At 39.0% G+C, this 21,927-nt stretch overlaps 2 protein-coding genes across 4 annotated transcripts in view; both read left to right on the top strand.

Moving 5' to 3' along the window:
- The window catches only part of LOC6038075, a 554,342-nt gene that overhangs the window by 174,074 nt on the left and 358,341 nt on the right, over nt 1-21,927 (top strand). The gene's annotated exons all lie outside the window — the stretch shown is intronic.
- Nucleotides 7,061-11,665, top strand: LOC119767877. Its single transcript, XM_038257660.1, has 7 exons — nt 7,061-7,362; nt 7,425-7,495; nt 7,563-7,630; nt 7,683-11,272; nt 11,335-11,405; nt 11,473-11,540; nt 11,593-11,665. The coding sequence occupies exon 4, from the start codon at nt 7,792-7,794 to the stop codon at nt 11,218-11,220; it is 3,429 nt and encodes a 1,142-aa protein (XP_038113588.1). The 5' UTR covers nt 7,061-7,362; nt 7,425-7,495; nt 7,563-7,630; nt 7,683-7,791; the 3' UTR covers nt 11,221-11,272; nt 11,335-11,405; nt 11,473-11,540; nt 11,593-11,665.

Raw genomic sequence — 21,927 nt, forward strand, 5'->3', positions numbered from 1 at the left:
TTCCGATCAACGGTGATGTAGGAAGGGCTTCATTCATTAAAATTATTTTATATCATAAGCCTTAAAACATATCCGTCGACGTGCCTTCCGATCCTCGATGATATGGAAAGGACTTAATCCAGCAATACGACTTGCTTGTCTCAAAAACAAAAATCGGATCGTTTCTATCGAAAACTATATAAAGAGAACAAAAATAAAATTCATCGGCCAACGAACGCGCGAACAAAAAATAAATGAAAAAAGAAGAAGATGAAATCCAATCACCCCATGCACTCGAACAGCGACACAAAAGAGACGGAAAATAGCACGAAAAAACAGGACTGAGCGTCCACACAGGCACCGCACTACTGATCTGATTTTGGGAAATAAAGTTTTTGTAAAAAAAGGGTTTATTGAAAAACCGGCATTTTTTCCGTGTATCTATTTTTTTCTCAATAGTCCTCAACGTAGGTAACATTGCAGAAGACTCCAAATTGATCTGAAAATTCACTCAAAAGTTACAGTTGTTAGAATATTGTCGTACCATTTTTATAAGGACAGCTGACAAAATTGTATGGAGACTTGTATGGGTGAACCAATGACACAAAATAGCGTCGCTGGTCATAGGGAAGGCCTCCACAAAGTTTGAGCCAAATAAAAAAATACAAAAAATAAAAATGCTCGAAATCAGCCGATTTCGTAGAGGATTGCTCTAGTACTGTTGTTTTGCTAGCATGAATTAAAAAATGGATTTTTGCTTGAATAATTGCAATCAAGCTCTTTTTATATACATAAATACCAAATTCATAGTGCAGAATATTTTGTTGATATATTAAAGACAGTTAAATCATCTAAAAATAATAAATTGATGCATTTTACATAATTTGTTAATACTTTTCATTGCTTTTTTTATTGAAATCAGCTGAAACCTGCACAATATGTTATTCAGCTAGTTTGCAGGCTCCACAAATTGCTCCTTCCTGATGTCCCACCGATCAAGCTCCCATCACTCAGAGCTTCCTCCCACGAACCGTAAATCTGTTATTTTGCCTTCTCCCACACTGTTGTGAAACTTACGAGCAAAATGACCCATCAAAGTCTAGCGAAAACGTGTTGCACGCCACGTGTAATCTCATCATCAGGCGTGTGTGTGTGTGTGTGGTGATCACCATCACAGTTTTTCTTCTTCTTATTTTTCTTTTTGATTCGATAAGAACCCTTCCTCGACCTACGACCACGACACCATCATCAAGATTCCAATGCCATTACCATAATTTTCCTCTGTGCGACGACGACGACGACGACGACTAGAAGCATAACCCACGCAACCCACGCTTCCTGGCGTCAACAGCTGGCTGGTCGTAAACATCAATGACAAAGTTACATTATGGGTCTTTCGTGGGGGTTGAAAAAAAAAGCAGACAAAATAGCATGAATGCAAACGGCTGCTGATCGGGTTTGGAACTCGACAGCTTTTTTGGCCTATTCATGGCGCATTCCTGGAAGTGAAAATATTCATGAGCTCAAATGACAACGCAAAAAAACGGGAATCCAAATGCTTTAGGATCTGTTTTACGGTTCCTGGAAGGATGGTTGGTATGTCGAGCAATTTGTGCTAATGAAAATTACCGATTCCGCAAAGACCTCTTAAAAAATGCACTCGCTTTCAATTTAGACAAAAAGACAAAAAGACAAAAAGACAAAAAGACAAAAAGACAAAAAGACAAAAAGACAAAAAGACAAAAAGACAAAAAGACAAAAAGACAAAAAGACAAAAAGACAAAAAGACAAAAAGACAAAAAGACAAAAAGACAAAAAGACAAAAAGACAAAAAGACAAAAAGACAAAAAGACAAAAAGACAAAAAGACAAAAAGACAAAAAGACAAAAAGACAAAAAGACAAAAAGACAAAAAGACAAAAAGACAAAAAGACAAAAAGACAAAAAGACAAAAAGACAAAAAGACAAAAAGACAAAAAGACAAAAAGACAAAAAGACAAAAAGACAAAAAGACAAAAAGACAAAAAGACAAAAAGACAAAAAGACAAAAAGACAAAAAGACAAAAAGACAAAAAGACAAAAAGACAAAAAGACAAAAAGACAAAAAGACAAAAAGACAAAAAGACAAAAAGACAAAAAGACAAAAAGACAAAAAGACAAAAAGACAAAAAGACAAAAAGACAAAAAGACAAAAAGACAAAAAGACAAAAAGACAAAAACAAAAAGACAAAAAGACAAAAAGACAAAAAGACAAAAAGACAAAAAGACAAAAAGACAAAAAGACAAAAAGACAAAAAGACAAAAACAACAAAAAGACAAAAAGACAAAAAGACAAAAAGACAAAAAGACAAAAAGACAAAAAGACAAAAAAGACAAAAAGACAAAAAGACAAAAAGACAAAAAGACAAAAAGACAAAAAGACAAAAAGACAAAAAGACAAAAAGACAAAAAGACAAAAAGACAAAAAGACAAAAAGACAAAAAGACAAAAAGACAAAAAGACAAAAAGACAAAAAGACAAAAAGACAAAAAGACAAAAAGACAAAAAGACAAAAAGACAAAAAGACAAAAAGACAAAAAGACAAAAAGACAAAAAGACAAAAAGACAAAAAGACAAAAAGACAAAAAGACAAAAAGACAAAAAGACAAAAAGACAAAAAGACAAAAAGACAAAAAGACAAAAAGACAAAAAGACAAAAAGACAAAAAGACAAAAAGACAAAAAGACAAAAAGACAAAAAGACAAAAAGACAAAAAGACAAAAAGACAAAAACAACAAAAAGACAAAAAGACAAAAAGACAAAAAGACAAAAACAACAAAAACGGCAAAAACGACAAAAACGACAAAAACGACAAAAACGACAAAAACGACAAAAACGACAAAAACGACAAAACCGACAAAAACGACAAAAACGACAAAAACGACAAAAACGACAAAAACGACAAAAACGACAAAAACGACAAAAACGACAAAAACGACAAAAACGACAAAAAACGACAAAAACGACAAAAACGACAAAAACGACAAAAACAACAAAAACGACCAAAACGACAAAAACAACAAAAACGACAAAAATGACCAAAACGACAAAAACGCAAAAAAAAAAACAAAAACGACAACGACAAAAACGACAAAAACGACAAAAACGACAAAAATCTGCATTTAGTTTCGATCAAAGCAAAGGAAGTGCACTTTCCCGAAAACAATCGCGCTTGCGAGCTTTTTCAATCAGCAGCAGTGTGCAGTCACAGCTAATCGAATGCCGTCACCGAGATTCGCTCAATTGAAATTTATTTCTTAAACTTGCTTCACTCATCAAGTGGATTATTTGCACGTCCGCTCGTTCGTAGAACCTAGAGAGGGAAAACTGATTTTTTTCCCTCAGTTATTCTTGTTTTCCCAGAAATTGCACCGCCAACCAATTGGAATTTAATTGAAAAACTTTTATTACCAGTCAACTTTGTTGTATGAGCGTGTGTTTTGTTGTATGTTCGATGGAAATGTTTTCCCAGCTTCGATTGAAAACTACTGTAGTTGGAACATACAGGGCGCGCTTCAAGCAATCAATTAAATCGTAGAGTAAAGTGAAACCAACTCTTTCTGTTTAGTTAAGCTAATTAGCGACAGACCCCATGGATTTGTGGTAGCAATTTGTGGAATTTGATCAATTAAGTTTTTTGTTTTGATTGAGAAACTTCTATCCGTAATTGATTTTCATAAGCATTTTAGGTCAATTTTTGATGTTTAATTTTCGATATGATTGTGACTTTTTTAAAGTAAATTCAACTCAATTTTGGCTCACAAGTTTTCTTCTTAATCCGACTGGTTGAATATTTTTCTCTTGTGGATTTTTTCCTTTTTACCCCGTCTCGTATTACTCCCTTCAACTCATCAAGCCTAGGAAAAGTAATGGCACGACCCTGAAAATGGAGCGAAGAAAAATCCCAAGCATTTTCGTGGCAAAATTCCACCCCCGTACTTTTCTTCACAAGGACAAAAAGTTAGGCCGAAAGAAAGGGAAAAGGAAACCCCGGGACAACCTCGGCTTTGATTAGAACCGATCTAGATTTGGGAGAAGCGGCTGGGGCTGAAAAAATGATGATGATGATGATGGTGGCCTAGACGACAGGAACCGAATTTCTGGAAGAGTAATTCTATTGACTCTGTGTGTGTTTGGGATGTCACCGTCAACTGACAATATTGGTGATATATTTTTCAATTAAAGAATGTTAGTTATCACAGATTTTTATTTTTTTATATTTTCTAGAAATTAAAGACAGTCAGTCATCCAAGCTTGATCTTTTGTTTATTTGTTCACATTATTTTTTTCAAATAAATTGCTTAAATGTAGTATCCATATAAAAAAATGCAAATTCAAGCTTGAATTTAATTTAAACTTGTTTTGTATAAAATAGGCCAAGAACCCCCCACAGCACGGTATTATTCCATGGAATATATGCAACCGGCTTACACGTCGTTTATTTTATGAACTCGTTATCCCAAATAGGGATTTCCCCGTTCAGTCAGTCGATGTTTCGGAACAGACTTCATCATTCCCAAGCTTCGATTTTTACATACAGGCTCACATTTTTCTAGTCCAATTTTCCCCCACCAAAAAAAAAAAAAAAACTTTCCCCCTTATCGCTTATCACCAGCCAGCTGCCAATAGGTTTTTCGTGATTGATTTGACGAAATGACTGTGATCGATTTTGGGGTTCTTTTTCCCTTATTTTGTTTTCGGAACCCCAAAGATTTGTGTGTCCTGTGGGAGAGACAAATGGTTTTATTGGTAATATTGGGTTTATTTCGTGGCGCGCGGCATTTGGGACCAAGATTTGGGATAAACACAAACCAAACCCCCAGTGGGAGATGTGTTTGATAAACTTGGCAGGCCAAATGTTGGACTGTCAGTCAACCTGGGTTTGCGGTTGAGATGAATGATATTGGCTGTGAACTGTCACTCCTCCGTCTACGAACACAGCTGTCACAGAGATTGTAGCTGTCGCGGGTGATGGGCAAAATTTGATTCGTTCGGGGTTCTTTGTGAGTTTGAATGAAAAAAACATAATTTTATCTAAAATAAATCTAAAATTAAACACTCACCATAAGAGCAAACCGACTAACCGGCAAACCTTTTCGAGAGCCATTTTGCTCCGAAAGCCGTCCACCGCAAACATCCTTCGACCGGAAGGTGCATATTACATTAGGCAAGGTAATTTTCCAGTACCGCGAACAAGCATTTTCAGGTTGAAATATTAATTGTTTAATCCCTTTGCCATTTCTAGCAGCGCTGCCTGGTCCAGCAGTTGTCGGTGTTCATTATTTTTTCAGACAGTTGCTGCTCAGTTTGGTTAGCTTTCCGCAAAAAAAAACAACCCCACCAACCACCGTTAAGATCGTGTTCTATGGTTGGAATTATGGGTATAGCTACCACGCACCCTTCCTTGGTGTTGAAAATCCACAGAGCTTGAGTGCCGTTACAATAATAACAGGCCACCACAATTTAATGAATAATCATTGAGTGGAGATTTTTGTTTGGACTAATTTCATTTTGTTTAAGAAATGTGAAACGACTTTTATAAGAATGACGAGGAGATACACTGATTGGATGTAAAAACCGAGTAGAAAATCTAAAAAGTTCATAATTAAGACAATTAACAAAATCCATTCAAAAAATGATTACCAATCATCAATAAAAGTTTCATGAAGATATCACATGGTTAAGTACGAACTAAAACACTTTCAGAGTGTTTTTCTCGAAACACCGAGTTGATTTACGGGCAGGGTTACCAGGTCAAAATTGGAAAAATCTGGCAAAGTATCGATAAAAATATGGAAAAATCTGGCAGACGAAAATCTAACCGTTCTCAATGGTGAAGGGGAGGAAGGATATGAATTAATTAAAAAAATTGTAGAATTCAGACGATTTAATTGATTTTATCACCTCAAAAATGTTTTATTAACATTTCCTCTAAGAAAAACTTATTCTATTTATTTATTATTTTTTATTACATTCATTAATTTGAATCAAAAAGTTGTTCAAAATTGAAATAAAGTGAAAAATATGGCAAAATCTGGCACTGAGAAGGATGAATCTTTATTCTGGCTGACAGTTGAAAAATCTGTCATTCACAGATTTATCTGGCAACCTGGCAACCCTGTTTACGGGTGCTAAATTGACTGATATTAGAGATGAAGACTATGAATGCATGTCTCGATAAAGTCCGATTTTGAAATTTTGTTTTTTTTAATGCATAAATTAAAAAAAATTATTGGAAAAGCATACAAATATTGTTCTCTTTTTTTAATTAACTTTTTGAAAATCTTAATTATTTTTTAAGCTTTGGCAAAATAGACCCTTCTCGCCATTTGCCGAAAGTTAGAGTGTTCCCAATCGATTCCGCGCGATTTTTTGTATAAAATAAGTTTTTTTTATAATTTTGGGAAACCATTGCAATTCAAAATATTGAAGAAAACTCAGGGCTGCGGAGTCGGGTCATATTTCAAGCAACTCCGACTCCGACTCCGACTCCGGCTTTCTGAGTTAAGCCGACTCCGACTCCGACTCCAGCTCCGGCTTTCCACAAATTGTTGACTCCGGCTCCGACTCCGACTCCGGCCTACCATCTCTAGCCGACTCCGACTCCAGCTTTCCACAAATTGTTGACTCCGACTCCTACCCCTTATCTGTATTTTAAATATTTAAAAAAAATGAATTAATCACATCACCCACTTTTCAATTCATACCTGCGAGAATACTGTAAACCGGGGTGACATTTATGTTCGGGGTGTTTTGCATTTTGCAAATGATAAATACGAAATATATATACAAACAAAATGGTATGGAACTATATTAAGCTTGGCAGATAGGTGTTCGTTGTTCTAAGTTTTTTTTTTTTTTTGAATTAAATATACTTTATTGAATCTTTCTTATAATAATTACATTTGGTTTACATAATAAGTGGTCAGCTGTGGCTCTTCAGCTTTAGTTTGCTTTTCGTGATTTAAACACTGTTCATATTCATAACTTTAAAAGTATATGATTTATCATTTTTGTAACACTAGGTACAATGAAGAAAAAAAAAATTAAGAAAACATAACCTGTTCCGACGCGGCGCAACCAACGTCGCTGCAGAAAGCCCCTCGGCGGGAACAAGAAGGCAAAGTACAATCGAGGTGCGGCGACCTTCGTCGAGGAATTATTTCTCGGGCAGACTGTGACATCTGCGCGAAGAAACGTCAGAGGTGGAAGAGTGAAAGTTTGTTTACAAACAAAGCGAAAGTTGCGCGATCAGGTGTGAATTGGAACGTGGAAAATTTATGCGGTATTTAGCAGACGAAATTGTTTGCTACTTGTAACTGCTTTACAGTGTACTGTGCTGCCTGTGAGTAGTTTGTGGAGAGAATAATGCCTAGCTAAAACTAATCCTAAACTTAACTAAATTAGGAAGACCACAGCTGAACTGCACTTCTCATCGGCTCCTCTGCAAAGTGGCCGGCAATTGGGGTTATCTGTGCGTGAGTTAAACGGAAAAAGAAATAACTAGAAAATTATAAATTAGCTTAAAATTATTACTTATTATAGTTGCCCGTAAATCTGGTTTATTCTCTGTGAGAGATTGTTAAATACAGTGTTGAACTAGGGTGACCGATGTAAGTAGAATCTAACTTAAAATTGTACTTAAATCTAATGAATTAATTATAGCTTTTAGCCATTCCTTACACTTAAAAATCAACGGTGTTAAATTGCTGAAAAGAGCCCGAAATTCGTCTCAACATAATCTAAAAGATCGTCCGAGTATCTACAATAGAGAATGGCCAATTGCCAAGTATGTGAGCAGCCGGACACGGACAGGATGGCGAACTGCTGCAGGTGCGGATCGTGGTTGCACTTTGAGTGCATAGCAACAAGCAGCAGCGTCGTGTTGCAAGACCGTTCTGTTATCTGCCCCCGCTGCCAGTATCCGGCCAATCCGGCGCCTTTGGTGCCCGAGAAGGCGAAAATCTCGAAGGCAGGTTCTGCTCGATCGGGTGCAAGTGCTGTCCGGTCGGCTACCGGAGTACGAACCAGGTTGGCCGAGCTGAAGTTGCAAAAGCTGGAAGAGCAGAAGAAGCTCGCGTTGCTGCGTCTGGAGATGGAAGAAAAACAGCGTGAAGCGGAGCTTGCGGTCCAGAAGCAGCAGCAAGATGCAGAGCGCGCAGCGAAGAAGCAACGGCAGGAAGCAGAACTCGCGGCTCTGAAACTGCAGGTGGAAACGGAAGCGCTCGAAGAGACTTTCCGGTTGATGGAGGAGATCGAACGAGCGGAAGAAGAAGACGACGGTAAGAGTGTGGCTTCGGAGCAAAGCTCACGCAGTAAGGTTAGGCTATGGCAAGAACAACAAACTCTGAGCTCGACGCGTATAGGCCCGGCGGAGACTGCAGCTGGAACTGGTCAGCAGGGGAGAAACCCGACGACATCCAGGACAAGCACTAGTCAGGTGGAACGACCGGCTGGTGATGGATCCGTTCTGGATAGGGCGTTAGTGGGAATCTCCTTGAATGAGTCAGGAGTTCAGTCGACGTTAGGAGGGTTTATAGGAAGGGTATCAGATATCATTGTGCCGACACGTGCCACGAAGCCACTTGTACCGGAAGTAGCTCCGGGACCAAGTACTGCGGATCTTTCTCCTCATCCCAAGCATTCTACCCCTCTTCCCCCCAACGATACCTCTGTCAAGCCCACCAGTATGATCCAGAGTCTTCTGTCAAGTCTACCATTTGCGAAGCCGGAAGTAAGTGTGAATAGTGTCCAAGGGTATACACAGAAAACGAACTCCGGAACTCAACCGGGTCCACAGCCGCCAGCTGGTGGACATTCGCAGTCGCAGACTGGGACTGAAGCAGTCCCAACAGGAGGTGATCTGACGCCCGTTCCGAAGTCTACTGGACAGAAGGAATCAACGCTGCCAGAGGGGTATCACAACCACCAAGGGAATCGGAACGCTGACTTCTTCGAAACCCCACCGGAAGTCTACTGTGGTCCGACGGCGCAACAGCTCGTGGCCAGGCAGGTGATCTCAAGGGAGTTACCCGTGTTTACGGGAAATCCGGAGGACTGGCCGCTGTTTATCAGCGCCTACGTCAACACGACGAATGCTTGCGGGTATTCGAACGCGGAGAACTTGTCCAGATTGCAGAAGTTCGTGAGAGGATACGCGTACGAAAGGGTGCGAGGTCGTTTACTACATCCGGCGGGAGTTCCACATGCGATCGCAATGCTGGAAATGCTATTCGGCAGACCGGAGATCCTTATACACACGCTGCTGGAAAAGGTGCGTAGCGCACCCGCGCCGAAAGCGGATCGGCTAGAGTCGTACATCGACTACGGCTTGGCGGTTCAGCACTTGTGTGATCATCTGGAGGCCGGTGGACACGAAGCACACTTGAACAACCCGATGCTGTTGTTTGAGTTGGTGGAGAAGTTACCACCAAGTGCGAGATTGGACTGGTCGCTGTATAAGGAGCGGTGCGAAAAAGTCAACGTCTCTGCGTTTGCGCGCTACACGTCGGCGTTGATGAAAGCGGCATCGGACGTGACGCTCAGCTACGGCTTCAAACAGCAACAACAGCATACGCGATGTGCGAAACCGGACAAGGGCGGCAAGGACAAAGACTTCTGCGGTGCGCATTCTGCCGAAGAGATGCCACGGACGCTGGTCAAAGAAGAAGCAGAGAAGAAAGCTGCAGCAGCGTGCTTCGTCTGCAAGGACATCAAGCACCGCATGAAAGACTGTGCCGAGTTCGCCAAAAAGGCGCTAGAGGAACGCTGGAAGATTGTCGATAAGTTTAGGCTGTGTCGCGGCTGTTTGGGAGTTCACGGGACAAAACCGTGTCGAACCAGCGATAAATGTGGGATCGACGGGTGCCAAAAGCAGCACCATGTTCTGCTGCATTTGAAGCAGATGCCGGATGAAACGGAGCCGAAGCACGCTGGGCCGAAGCGGGAGAAGGATGAGTCGAAAGCGTTCGAATCAAACTCTATCACCAACCATCATTACGCCGGGAAGACGGCGCTTTTCCGTATCATCCCAGTAGAGCTGCACGCAAACGAACGTTCGGTGTCGGCCTACGCATTTCTGGATGACGGATCGTCGCGGACGATGGTGGACGAGGAGATTGCGAAGGAACTCGGTGTCGAGGGTGAGGTGCTTCCGCTGTGCTTGCAGTGGACAGCGAACGTCAAGCGCACCGAATCGGAGTCCCAGCGAATCACGCTGGAGATTTCCGATGGTGAAAAAGGTGCCAGATACGCGCTGAACGACGTGCGGACGGTCAGAAAGCTGGATCTGCCTCAACAGTCGTTGCGGTACTCGGAGCTGGCTAAGACATTCCCGCATCTGCAGGGCTTGCCTGTGAAGGACTACAACAATGCTATGCCACGCATTCTCATCGGCAACGACAACGTGCATGTGACGACGATGCTTAAGGTCCAGGAAGGGCAACCTGGAGAACCAATTGCGGCAAAATCGCGACTCGGATGGACGGTTTACGGCAAGCAGTACGAGTGTCAGGACGATCAGAAGTGGCATGGCCAGAAGGAATCTGGGACGAAGTTGGCGGAAGTCGAGAGGACCCAGGAGCAGAAGAAACAGGCCAACCAGTGCCTCGAAACGCTGAAGAACTTCAATGCGGTTCTCACACGGGTCGGGGCGAGCGATCTCGTGAAGTGCGATGGTTCAGACAAAACCGATCCGAGGAAGAAAGTTCCAACAAAACGGCACGATCCACTCGCACAACTCGTTCTGGTCGGAAGGGAGAATTTGGTGAGTGGGAACAAGAATCAACTGAAGAAGCGTGGATGGCAAGGAATAGGAGAGGGTCAGAGGAAGTCTACGACGAACGTACGCGATCGGAGGAACACTCAGATACCAGGTGTAAGAGTTCTAGGTGCGGCAAACCTAGCGCGCTCGGAAATTGATGGGTGTAAGCCGGAGCCGGAGGTACCAAACCAGCTTAACGGGTCGGGGAACTGTTCCGACGCGGCGCAACCAACGTCGCTGCAGAAAGCCCCTCGGCGGGAACAAGAAGGCAAAGTACAATCGAGGTGCGGCGACCTTCGTCGAGGAATTATTTCTCGGGCAGACTGTGACATCTGCGCGAAGAAACGTCAGAGGTGGAAGAGTGAAAGTTTGTTTACAAACAAAGCGAAAGTTGCGCGATCAGGTGTGAATTGGAACGTGGAAAATTTATGCGGTATTTAGCAGACGAAATTGTTTGCTACTTGTAACTGCTTTACAGTGTACTGTGCTGCCTGTGAGTAGTTTGTGGAGAGAATAATGCCTAGCTAAAACTAATCCTAAACTTAACTAAATTAGGAAGACCACAGCTGAACTGCACTTCTCATCGGCTCCTCTGCAAAGTGGCCGGCAATTGGGGTTATCTGTGCGTGAGTTAAACGGAAAAAGAAATAACTAGAAAATTATAAATTAGCTTAAAATTATTACTTATTATAGTTGCCCGTAAATCTGGTTTATTCTCTGTGAGAGATTGTTAAATACAGTGTTGAACTAGGGTGACCGATGTAAGTAGAATCTAACTTAAAATTGTACTTAAATCTAATGAATTAATTATAGCTTTTAGCCATTCCTTACACTTAAAAATCAACGGTGTTAAATTGCTGAAAAGAGCCCGAAATTCGTCTCAACATAACCTAACCTAAAACTAACTTAATCTTACCATAAACTAAACCAATCCTTGAATCAAGGGGTATTCAGATATAGCACATTTTTCCCTGAATTTCAAACATTTTTCTTGAATCTTCTGATCCAACATTTTTACTTCTGCTAATTCATGAACCTCACTTGATCTTGTCCAGCCAGGAACATTCAAAACCATTTTGAGTACCTTGTTTTGGACACGCTGGAGCTTCAATTTATGAGTTCTAGCGCAACACTCCCAAACAGGTACTGCATACTCAATAACGGGGTAAATTATTTGTTTGTAAACTGCTAGCTTATTTTTCAAAGATAACTTTGATTTTCTGTTAATTAAAGGATACAAACACCTGATGAGAATGCTGCACTTGTTCAATATTTTATCTACATGCTGTCGAAACAATAGTTTCGAGTCAAGTATGAGACCTAAATAGACAACTTCCTTTGACCAGGGTATTGAAACATCATTCATTTTAATCAAAACATCATCCTTTGGGACAAATCGGGCCGATTTGGAAAGTGGAAAAATGATGGTTTGAGTTTTGGCTGCATTTATGCGAATTTTCCAGTCGCCAAAGTATTCGGAAAGAACGTCAAGACCCTTCTGAAGACGGCCAACTAAATATCTGGTTATTTTACCCTTATAAATAACGGCAGTGTCATCAGCAAAAAGTGACAACACACCATTACCAGGAAGAGTAGGCAAATCAGATGTAAAAATATTGTACAGAAGTGGGCCAAGAATACTTCCTTGGGGAACCCCAGCATCAATGTTGAATAATCCAGAAGCAATCCCATTCAGAAAAACCTTGAACGATCTCTCCGAAAGATAGTGCTGGATAATTTTGATAAGATACATTGGAAAACCGTATAAATACAGTTTATGTATCAAACCATCATGCCAAACATTGTCAAAAGCCTTCTCAACATCCAACAAAGCCATAGCAGTTGATTTAGACTCAAGCTTGTTCTGCTTGATGATTTTAGTTACTCTCGTAAGCTGATGAGCAGTATTATGTCCCTTTCGGAAGCCAAACTGCTCATTCAAAATTATATTATTATCGTTGGTAAAATCCAAAAGCCTTGAATAGATGACCTTCTCAAAGAGTTTGGACAGACTACTCAAAAGACTAATGGGACGATAACTTGTTGGCGATGTTGGATCTTTTGAGGCTTCAAAATTGGTATGACTTTGCCCAGCTTCCAATTGGTGGGGAAGTAACCAAGTTGCAAACATTTATTGAAAATATTGGCTAGATGTTGAAAGAACTGATCACTCTGTTTTTTCAACACTAGATTAAAATGTTATCAAAGCCAGGAGCTTTCATATTTTTCATTTGTTTAACTGCAACTTTGACTTCCTCACCAGAAACATGGGAATCTGCAGGAAATTCAAAGGTAGAGTCATTGATTGTTGAAATACTATTGGCAACTGATGTTTCTTTACGGCTGGTCATGGAAGCGCCAAGATTATGTGAACTAACAAAATGAAGCCCAAGTGCATTTGCCTTTTCCTCGGATGTAATCAAAGGAGAATCCTCAACAATAAGAGGAGGAATAGGCTTTGGTTTGTTTTTAAGAACTTTTGAAAGTTTCCAAAATGGTTTTGAATAATTCCCAAGCTGGCTTACATGTTTTGAAAATTCTTGATTTCTGATATTGTCAAGTCGGTCTTGTATGATTTTGTTCAAATTGTTCACTGAAATCTTTTGTCATAGTCCCCAGTCCGTTGATATTGTCTCCTATAAACATTCCTAAGTCTAATCAAGTGTTTAGTATCTACGTCAATATCAGTTACCTTAAAATTAACAGGAACCTCCCGAACGTTGGCAGCCTCTGCTTGGTTGATAGCCTGCTGGATCACCTCCAGCGAACGATCAATATCAGCAGAAGTTTCCGGGTGTTGATCATAGTCGATGTTGCTGTCTACCACTTGCTGAAACTGCTGCCAGTCAACGTTGTGGTAATCTTTCCGGGTTGGTTGCCGCTGCGGAGTAACGGAAGCTCCAACCTCCACAACCACCGGATAGTGATCAGAACTCAACTCTTCAAACACCTCAGGATGAGCCACGTTCTCAGCCATATTGGTAATGAAGAAGTCGATGATTGAGTGATTCCCAGACCGAGCCACCCTCGTTGGACGATCCGGACTCACAACGTTGTAGTATCCGTTTTGCAGATCGTTGTGCAGAATCACTCCGTTCCGATTCCTCCTGCTGTTGCCCCAAACTTCATGCTTCGCGTTGAGGTCACCAGCGATGATGTACTTTGCGCTCCGCCGTGTCAGCTTCTGGATATCGCTCTTCAGTTTTGCTGCTGAACCATCTCTGGCATTCACCTGACGTGGGCAGTATGCAGCAATGAAGAGTACTGGGCCAACCGAAGTGGGAATTTCCACTCCAACGGCCTCGATGATGTCCAGCTTAAAGTGTGGCAGCCGGCGTGGCTTGAGATCACGATGAACAGCGACAAGCACACCTCCTCCTCCAGAGGTGGTCCTATCGAGCTGCGTCGCGATCTTGTAGTTTTGCAGATAAACTTTTTCACCGGGCTTCAGATGAGTTTCCGTGATGGCAGCTACGTCGATCTCCTTCTCGCGAAGAAAATCCACCAGCTCTAAGTTCTTCCTCCTAATGGAGCAAGCGTTCCAATTCAGCAGCTTGAGGGACCTACGATCCATACTGGATGACGAACGAGGTCAGCACTTCAATCTGCTGGGTCTTGGTTTTGCATCCACGCAGTGCAGCGGACATCTGTTTGAAAATATTGAGGAGTTCGGTTGAGGTGTAAAGATCATTACCATTTTCCTCAACTGCTGGTTCTTGGGTTGGTCTTGGCTCCTGGCTGAAGCCCGGTGGTGGCGGTCTCGGCTCCTGGCTGGAACCCGGCCGTGGATGATTCATCTCAGCTCTCTTCCTGGGATCCAACGGCAACGGTGCCAAGTTCGGGACCTGGCGTCGCGGTTGAAGAGGTGGAAAATTTTGCTCCACCAGGGCTGGAGGAGTTCTACGACGCTGAGGCTGATTCTTCGTCGATGCTTGCTGCCGAATTTTCACGAACTCAGCTCTCTTGGGGCACTTTCGGTCGGTTGACGAGTGCTCACCGTTGCAGTTGAGGCACTTCACCAGCGAATCTTGGATGCACTGGGATGTGATGTGCGCATCGGTACCACATTTGGCGCAACGACGCTTCAGGTGGCAGTTCTTACCTCCGTGCCCGAAGCCCAGGCAGTTGAAGCATTGTGTGACGTCACGATGCACTGGTCGGTATCGCTCCCACGACACGATAATGTTGAAAACCGCTCGAATTGCCTTCAGCTCAGGAAGCGTCGTCGATCCCTTAGCCAAATGCAGCAGGTAGAGCTGGTCACGGTACTTGATGTCTTTGTTGCGTCGGCTCATTTTGTGCACGGCCAACACATCCAGTTTCAAAACTTTTAGCTCGGCAGCTAATTCCTCCACTGGCATGTCGTACAGACCTCTGACGACGATTTTGTACGGCTTATCCATGACGACATCATGGGTAAAGTACTCCGCCTCGTTTTCGGTCAAGTAATCCTTGACCAGTTGATAGTGCTGCCTGGATTGCACCAGCACCTTAAATCCGTCCTGACACAGACGAATGTTGCCTTGGACTTTCCCAGACTTGATGAGTTCAACCAGCCCCGCACGAAAGTCGATCGTTGCTGCTGATTGCCTCACATAAAAAGGAGGCAGTTTCTCCTTTCGCTGTTTCACTTCATTCTCCTTTGCTTCCGCTACCTGGTCCTCGTCAGGCAGTCCAGCGAACTTGTTGTTCTTCAAAAGCTGCTCCTCGTGCGATGAAGAGTTCTCCTCCTCCTCATCCATCGGTACAGTACCGTCGCTCTTTTTCGTCTTTTTGCTGTTCGATGTCACTTCCAAAAGCACCTTCCTTTTGGAAATTCCCGGTTTTTGGCCATCAGTTGAGGCCTCAACCTTCCTTTTGGAAATTCCCACTTTTTTGCCTGCTTGAGCCGCAGGTAGGGCAATATTGCCGGCGTTTTGCGCCGGGACGCGACGAGTCATGTTGATTCAGACAACCTTCACCAACGAATGCTCGGATAACAATGTTGTTCTAAGTTAAATGTTTTCAGCGTTAATGAAACAAAAATCAAAAATATCTTCAGATTTCAACGCATTTTCAGCACACCAATTTTCAGAGTGAATTTCAATTTTGTTGTTTGAAAAATTTTAACTTTTCATTTGACTACTTTAAATTAACATTCATTTTTCTTAAGTTAATTAACTAATTTTCATTTGTACTTTTTTAATGAAATATTAAAAGAAAGTAGCCTTCATGATCGATTTGATGTATTAAATAAATTTGCATACTTTTTGGATGAAATTTAAAAGACAATAACACATCAAAGATACCCTAGTTGAGCAATTCTCTACAAAACCGGCCGATTTCGACCATTTTTATTTTTTGTATTTTTTTATTTGGCTCAAACTTTGTGGGGGCCTTCCCCATGACCAAAGAAGCCATTTTGCATCATTAGTTTGTCCATATAAATTTCCATACAAATTTGGCAGCTGTTCATACAAAAATGGTACGTAAATATTCGAAAATCCGTAACTTTTGAAGGAATTTTTGATCAATTTGGTGTCTTCGGCAAAGTTGTAGGTATTGTTAAGGACTATTTAGAAAAAATAGGTACACGGAAAAAAATTTCCCGATTTTTATTAACTTTTTCACAAAACTCAAATTCCCAAAATACGTATTTTTGATTTTCGAGATTTTTGATATGGGGACAAAATCCGCAACTTTTGAGCTATAGAGAAACATGGTCAAAATCTGCCGCCGAGTTATGATTTTTGAAAAACTGGTGATTTTGGAAAATATAAATTTCATACATAAAATTTTTGACCTCATTTTTATGCAAAATTGAATTTGCAATCGAAAATTACTTTACAGATTTTTGATAAAGGGCCCCGTTTTCAAGTTATAGCCACCGAAAGTTTGATTTCAGCGAAATATTTGCAGTTTTCGATTTTAAAAATAGAGACCATGAGTGACCATTTCTGAAAATATTTTTTTTGAAAAGTTCAGAAAATTTGCTATAAAATTGTCTAAGAGACATTGAAGATTGGACCTCTGGTTGTTGAGATACAGCGGCTTAAAGAAAAAGAAACACGAAAATTGAAGTTTTCTAAGTCTCACCCAAACAGCCCACCATTTTCTAATGACGATATCTCAGCAATTAATGGTTCAATTTTCAATGTTAATACATGAAACATTCGTGAAATTTTCCGATCTTTTCGAAAAAAATATTTTGAAAAAAATTAAATCAAGACTAACATTTTAAAAGGGCCAAACATTGAATATTATGCCCATTTAAAATGTTAGACTTGATTTAATTTTTTTCAAAATATTTTTTTCGAAGAGATCGGAAAATTTCACGAATGTTTCATGTATTAACATTGAAAATTGAACCATTAATTGCTGAGATATCGTCATTAGAAAATGGTGGGCTGTTTGGGTGAGACTTAGAAAACTTCAATTTTCGTGTTTCTTTTCTTGCCGCTGTATCTCAACAACCAGAGGTCCAATCTTCAATGTCTCTTAGACAATTTTATAGCAAATTTTCTGAACTTTTCAAAAAATATTTTTAGAAATGGTCACTCATGGTCACTATTTTTAAAATCGCAAACTGCAAATATTTCGCTGAAATCAAACTTTCGGGCTATATCTTGAAAACGGGGCCCTTTATCAAAAAATCTGTAAAGTATTTTCGATTGCAAATTCAATTTTGCATAAAAATGAGTCAAAAATTGTATGTATGAAATTTCGATTTTTCCAAAATCACCAGTTTTTCAAAAATCATAACTCGGCGGCAGATTTTGACCATGTTTCTATAGCTCAAAAGTTGCGGATTTTGTCCCTAAAACATATCAAAAATCTCGAAAATCAAAAAATACGTATTTTGGGAATTTGAGTTTTTGTGAAAAAAAAGTTAATAAAAAAATCGGGAAATTTTTTTTTCCGTGTACCTATTTTTTTCTAAATAGTCCTCAACAATACCTATAACTTTGCCGAAGACACCAAATTGATCAAAAAATTCCTTCAAAAGTTACAGATTTTCGAATATTTACGTACCATTTTTGTATGAACAGCTGCCAAATTTGTATGGAAATTTATATGGACAAACTAATGATGCAAAATGGCTTCTTTGGTCATAGGGAAGGCCCCCACAAAGTTTGAGCCAAATCAAAAAATACAAATAAAATCCATTTCCGGTTTTGGTAGAGAATTGCTCAGTTTTGAAATAAACAATTTTCAAAGTTACTATTTTTTAAAGCTTTTTTGAATTTATTTGAGAAGACGTACATGGATATTGTGTGATCATGAGAAAATTCTAATATTTGGAAAATAAATAAAATTATTTCAATTATATCTACCAGATTTAAGGCATTTAAAAACCAAACTTGTTCAACGATATTATTTAAGGATCAAAACCTTAAGAAATTTTTAGAGAAACTGTAAACATTGAGGTCTATCTATCCAATAAATTTAATGATTATTTCAAAATTTGTTGCAACTTATTTTCGATATTTTTTGTCAGTTTGAATTTTTTTTTTTATTTTAATTTTCATACAAAATGAGCATGTTACGTTTCAAGTAGAATATTGATCTAATAATTTATAATGTTTTAAAAACATAATTATTTTTGTTAGATACTGATAGTGAACTTTTATTTTTCCTGTTCAAAAAAAAAAATGATCTACTTTAAAATTCCAAGTCGTTCGCTAATTTTAATTAAAAGAATACATAAATACATGCAATATGAGGCGATTAAGAATCATTTCAATATGTTTTAATTTTATGACTACGCAGCGACAATTGTTTACTATTTTATGATTTATTAAAAACATTGAAAAGAGAGGATTAACAGATTTTCATTCAGAAATCTTAGTGAAATAACACAATAAGAGCTTTCCAATCACAATAAAAATGCTTCGAAAACATAATGATATCTGGTTATTATCTTGAACCAAATTATATTTATTTTTTTGACAGCTCCGACTCCGGGTCTATTAGAAATTTACGTCTCCGGCTCCGACTCCGACTCCAGCTCATAAAATTTAGACGACTCCGACTCCGACTCCGACTCCAGCTATTCGAGTTTTGACGACTCCGGCTCCGACTCCGACTCCAGATCCCAAAAAGACCCGACTCCACCGACTCCGACTCCACAGCTCTGAAGAAAACACATTAAATGGGGTAAATGTGGCAAACGAACCTTTACCGTCGTTTGCCGTTTATATGAACACCGCCAATTATTTCCTCACAATTTAATACATAAAATAATACACGTTCAAACTGTAGGAAATAATTTCATTTCTAGATATTTACGAAAAACACATTAAAGGGTTTAAATGGGGCAAAATAGGCCCTTGCCGTCATTTGCCACCAATGAGGGTGTCACTAATCGATTCCATGCGATTTTCTACATAGAATAACATACTTTAAAACTGTTGGAAACTACAGCAATTCAAGATATTAAAGAAAAACAAATAAAAAAGGGGGTAATTGGGGCAAATGGGCCCTTGCCATCATTTGCCGCCATTAAGAGTGTCACCAATCGATTCCTTGCGATTTTCTACATAAAATAAGATACTTTAGAAGTGCGGCAAACTACGGCAGTTGAAGATATTCGTGAAAAACGCCCTAAAAAAGGCTAAATGGGGTAAAATGAACCACTTCCCGTCATTTGCCGCTAATGAGAGTACCACCCAATCGATTCCTTGTAATTTTTTCCATTAAAAATGATACTTTCGATAGGCAGTAACTGACGGCATCAAAAGATCCGTTTTTTCACCCGTTTTTTCCCACTGTGCTTTCGCGCCTGTGGCACTCCCCATATTTTTGAGATTTTTAAAAAACCTCATTTTCAAAATACATTTGCCTCAAAGAAAACTTATCAAAATGGGTAAGCAAATTTGAAGAATTTTTGACGTAAAATCCAACGGCGTTCTCAAAATTGATGTTCAGTGTTGCCAGATAATAAAATTTTTTCGTTTGAAAATTTAAGAACACTTTCGGGAAAACTTACAATTGAATTCGATTGCTAAGGTTTTTTTTTAAATAAAATTCTAACAAAATCTAAATCTTCTAGTGAACAAATATTTTTTTTTATAATAATTTTCATTTTTTGATTACGGGTGTTTGTAAATTGTCCCTACAAACAAACCAAGAATAAATTTTTGTCGAAAGAGGGGCACTTGTGATACAATATTTCACAATGTTATATTGCAAGAAAAAGATTTAAAAAGTCAAGTGTTTGTTAAACTTTCTACGTGTCAGCATAAGTTTCTAAGAAATTATGGGATTTTTAATTTTTATATAAATTTGTCAAAGTATACGTCTTTTGAATTTGGTATAAAAATATTTTTCTTGGTATACTAAGCAATTGACTGATCATTTGAATTTTTGATGAAGTTTTTATTTTTTGTTTTGCTAAATAACTTAGTAGAAAATTGTAATATTTTTTGAAAATGATCCTGCAATATTAATTTTGAACTAAAATATTGTGTTAATCTTTTAAACTATTGCAGATTCAGAAAGAAAAAAAAAATGTCATAAACAAACGTGCTGCAAGTTGTGTTTACTGTTTAATAACTGGAAATTACAGTGATTTCATTATCCTTTGATGGGTCGGGTGTACAATTTGATATAAAAATATCGTATCAAAAATTTATAATCTTATCACAGTTTTGAGCTAGAAATCATAAAAAAACACATACAAAAATCCAATTTGACGATCATGAGCATTATGCACAACCGTTTCCCTACATTAGCAAAACTTCATAAAATTTTAGGAAGAAGTTTATCTAAAAAAAAACTACATAAAATGTAAGGAACAAAAACATGAACTTTAAGGTATATTGAAATTTTCAGCAGTAGCCATAACCATACAAATTTAAATTTCAAATGTTTAAAAATGTTCAAGTGTTTTGCCAGTATAAGTTTCCACAATTTAAAAGTTCTAAGATTTTTTTTTTGCAAAAAAATATGCATTACATTATTTTATAAAAATCAATATTTTTTTTAAGCGATCCCAAGCAATATTGATTGTTGCGGTAAAAGCATTTATGATTGGTTGGTTGGTGGGGAAGGTCGCGGGGGCGTAGTGGTGGCGGAGCAAAAAATAAAAAAATGTATTACAAAATTCAATAACACTCTAATTTTTTTTATATTGAAAAAGACCTGAAAAATATTTGCAAAGGCCATTGATAACTATTTGGGTCATTCCATCCTAACTGACCACGCGTCCAGAATCGACTTTCACCAAATCTGCTCATATTTGGCATGGGGATTGTTTTTGCCCCAAAAACAAAGAATCCCAAGTTTGGTGACATTTGGTCCACCCCCGCGCCCGTGGTACCCCCTTCTTTTTCTGAGATTTTTGAAAAACCTCATTTTTAAAATGCAACTTTTGGGTAAGCATATTTGAAGATTTTTTGACGTAGAATCGACTGGCGTACTCAAAATTTACGTAAAGTGTTGCCAGATATGAAAATTTTGCGCTTTAAGTTTTAAAATGCATTTTAAACCCTTTGGACGAGCACTTACGGGAAAACTGACAATTGCATTCGATTGCTGAAAGTTTTTTACATTAAATTCAATCAAAACCTCAGGGTAAATTGAATATTTCTTGAGATATCACACTTTTAAGTTGAAAAGCTCTGTATTGCACAGCAAATGTTTTACTTTACCATCTATTTTCAACAGTACATTGCCTGAGAGCATAGCATTTCAATTTCTCACGGAAGCAAGTGAATGTCCCAAAATTGAATTTATATATGAATGTATTGTATGTATGTATGTGTTTATGTATGTATGTATTCTATGTATGCATTTGAACCCCCGTCTTGGCAGGACTTGGCGTGGTTCACGGATGTAAGAAAATGATAAAATGTTTAATTTCGAGCGCTTCAACAGGAATTTTCTAGTTTTAAGGCCCTAGAAGCTAGCCTGATATTATGAGCCCATTTGGTTAAGGTTGGTGGGTCCAATTTTTACTTGAAGGATTTTTGGAGTTTTTTTTTTGGCAAAACTCAAAAACATACTCAAAAAATTAACCTAAATAATTACGGGATCAATTGCTAGCGCATTGCAATGTTCTACAAAGTTGTTCCCGGATCAAAATCTTTGAGAATTTTGACAATAAGAAAATTTGAGAGCGTTTTGGGAAACTTTGTCCAAGAAGATGTTAAAAGTGAAAATTCCTTA

This window comes from Culex quinquefasciatus, chromosome 2 (assembly GCF_015732765.1).
Source record: "Culex quinquefasciatus strain JHB chromosome 2, VPISU_Cqui_1.0_pri_paternal, whole genome shotgun sequence".
NCBI classification, from domain to species: Eukaryota; Metazoa; Arthropoda; class Insecta; order Diptera; family Culicidae; genus Culex; species Culex quinquefasciatus.

Bases quoted from the DNA above. Each gene is read 5' to 3' on its own strand.
- LOC119767877 (XM_038257660.1), top strand. From the start codon at position 7,792: ATGGCCAATTGCCAAGTATGTGAGCAGCCGGACACGGACAGGATGGCG.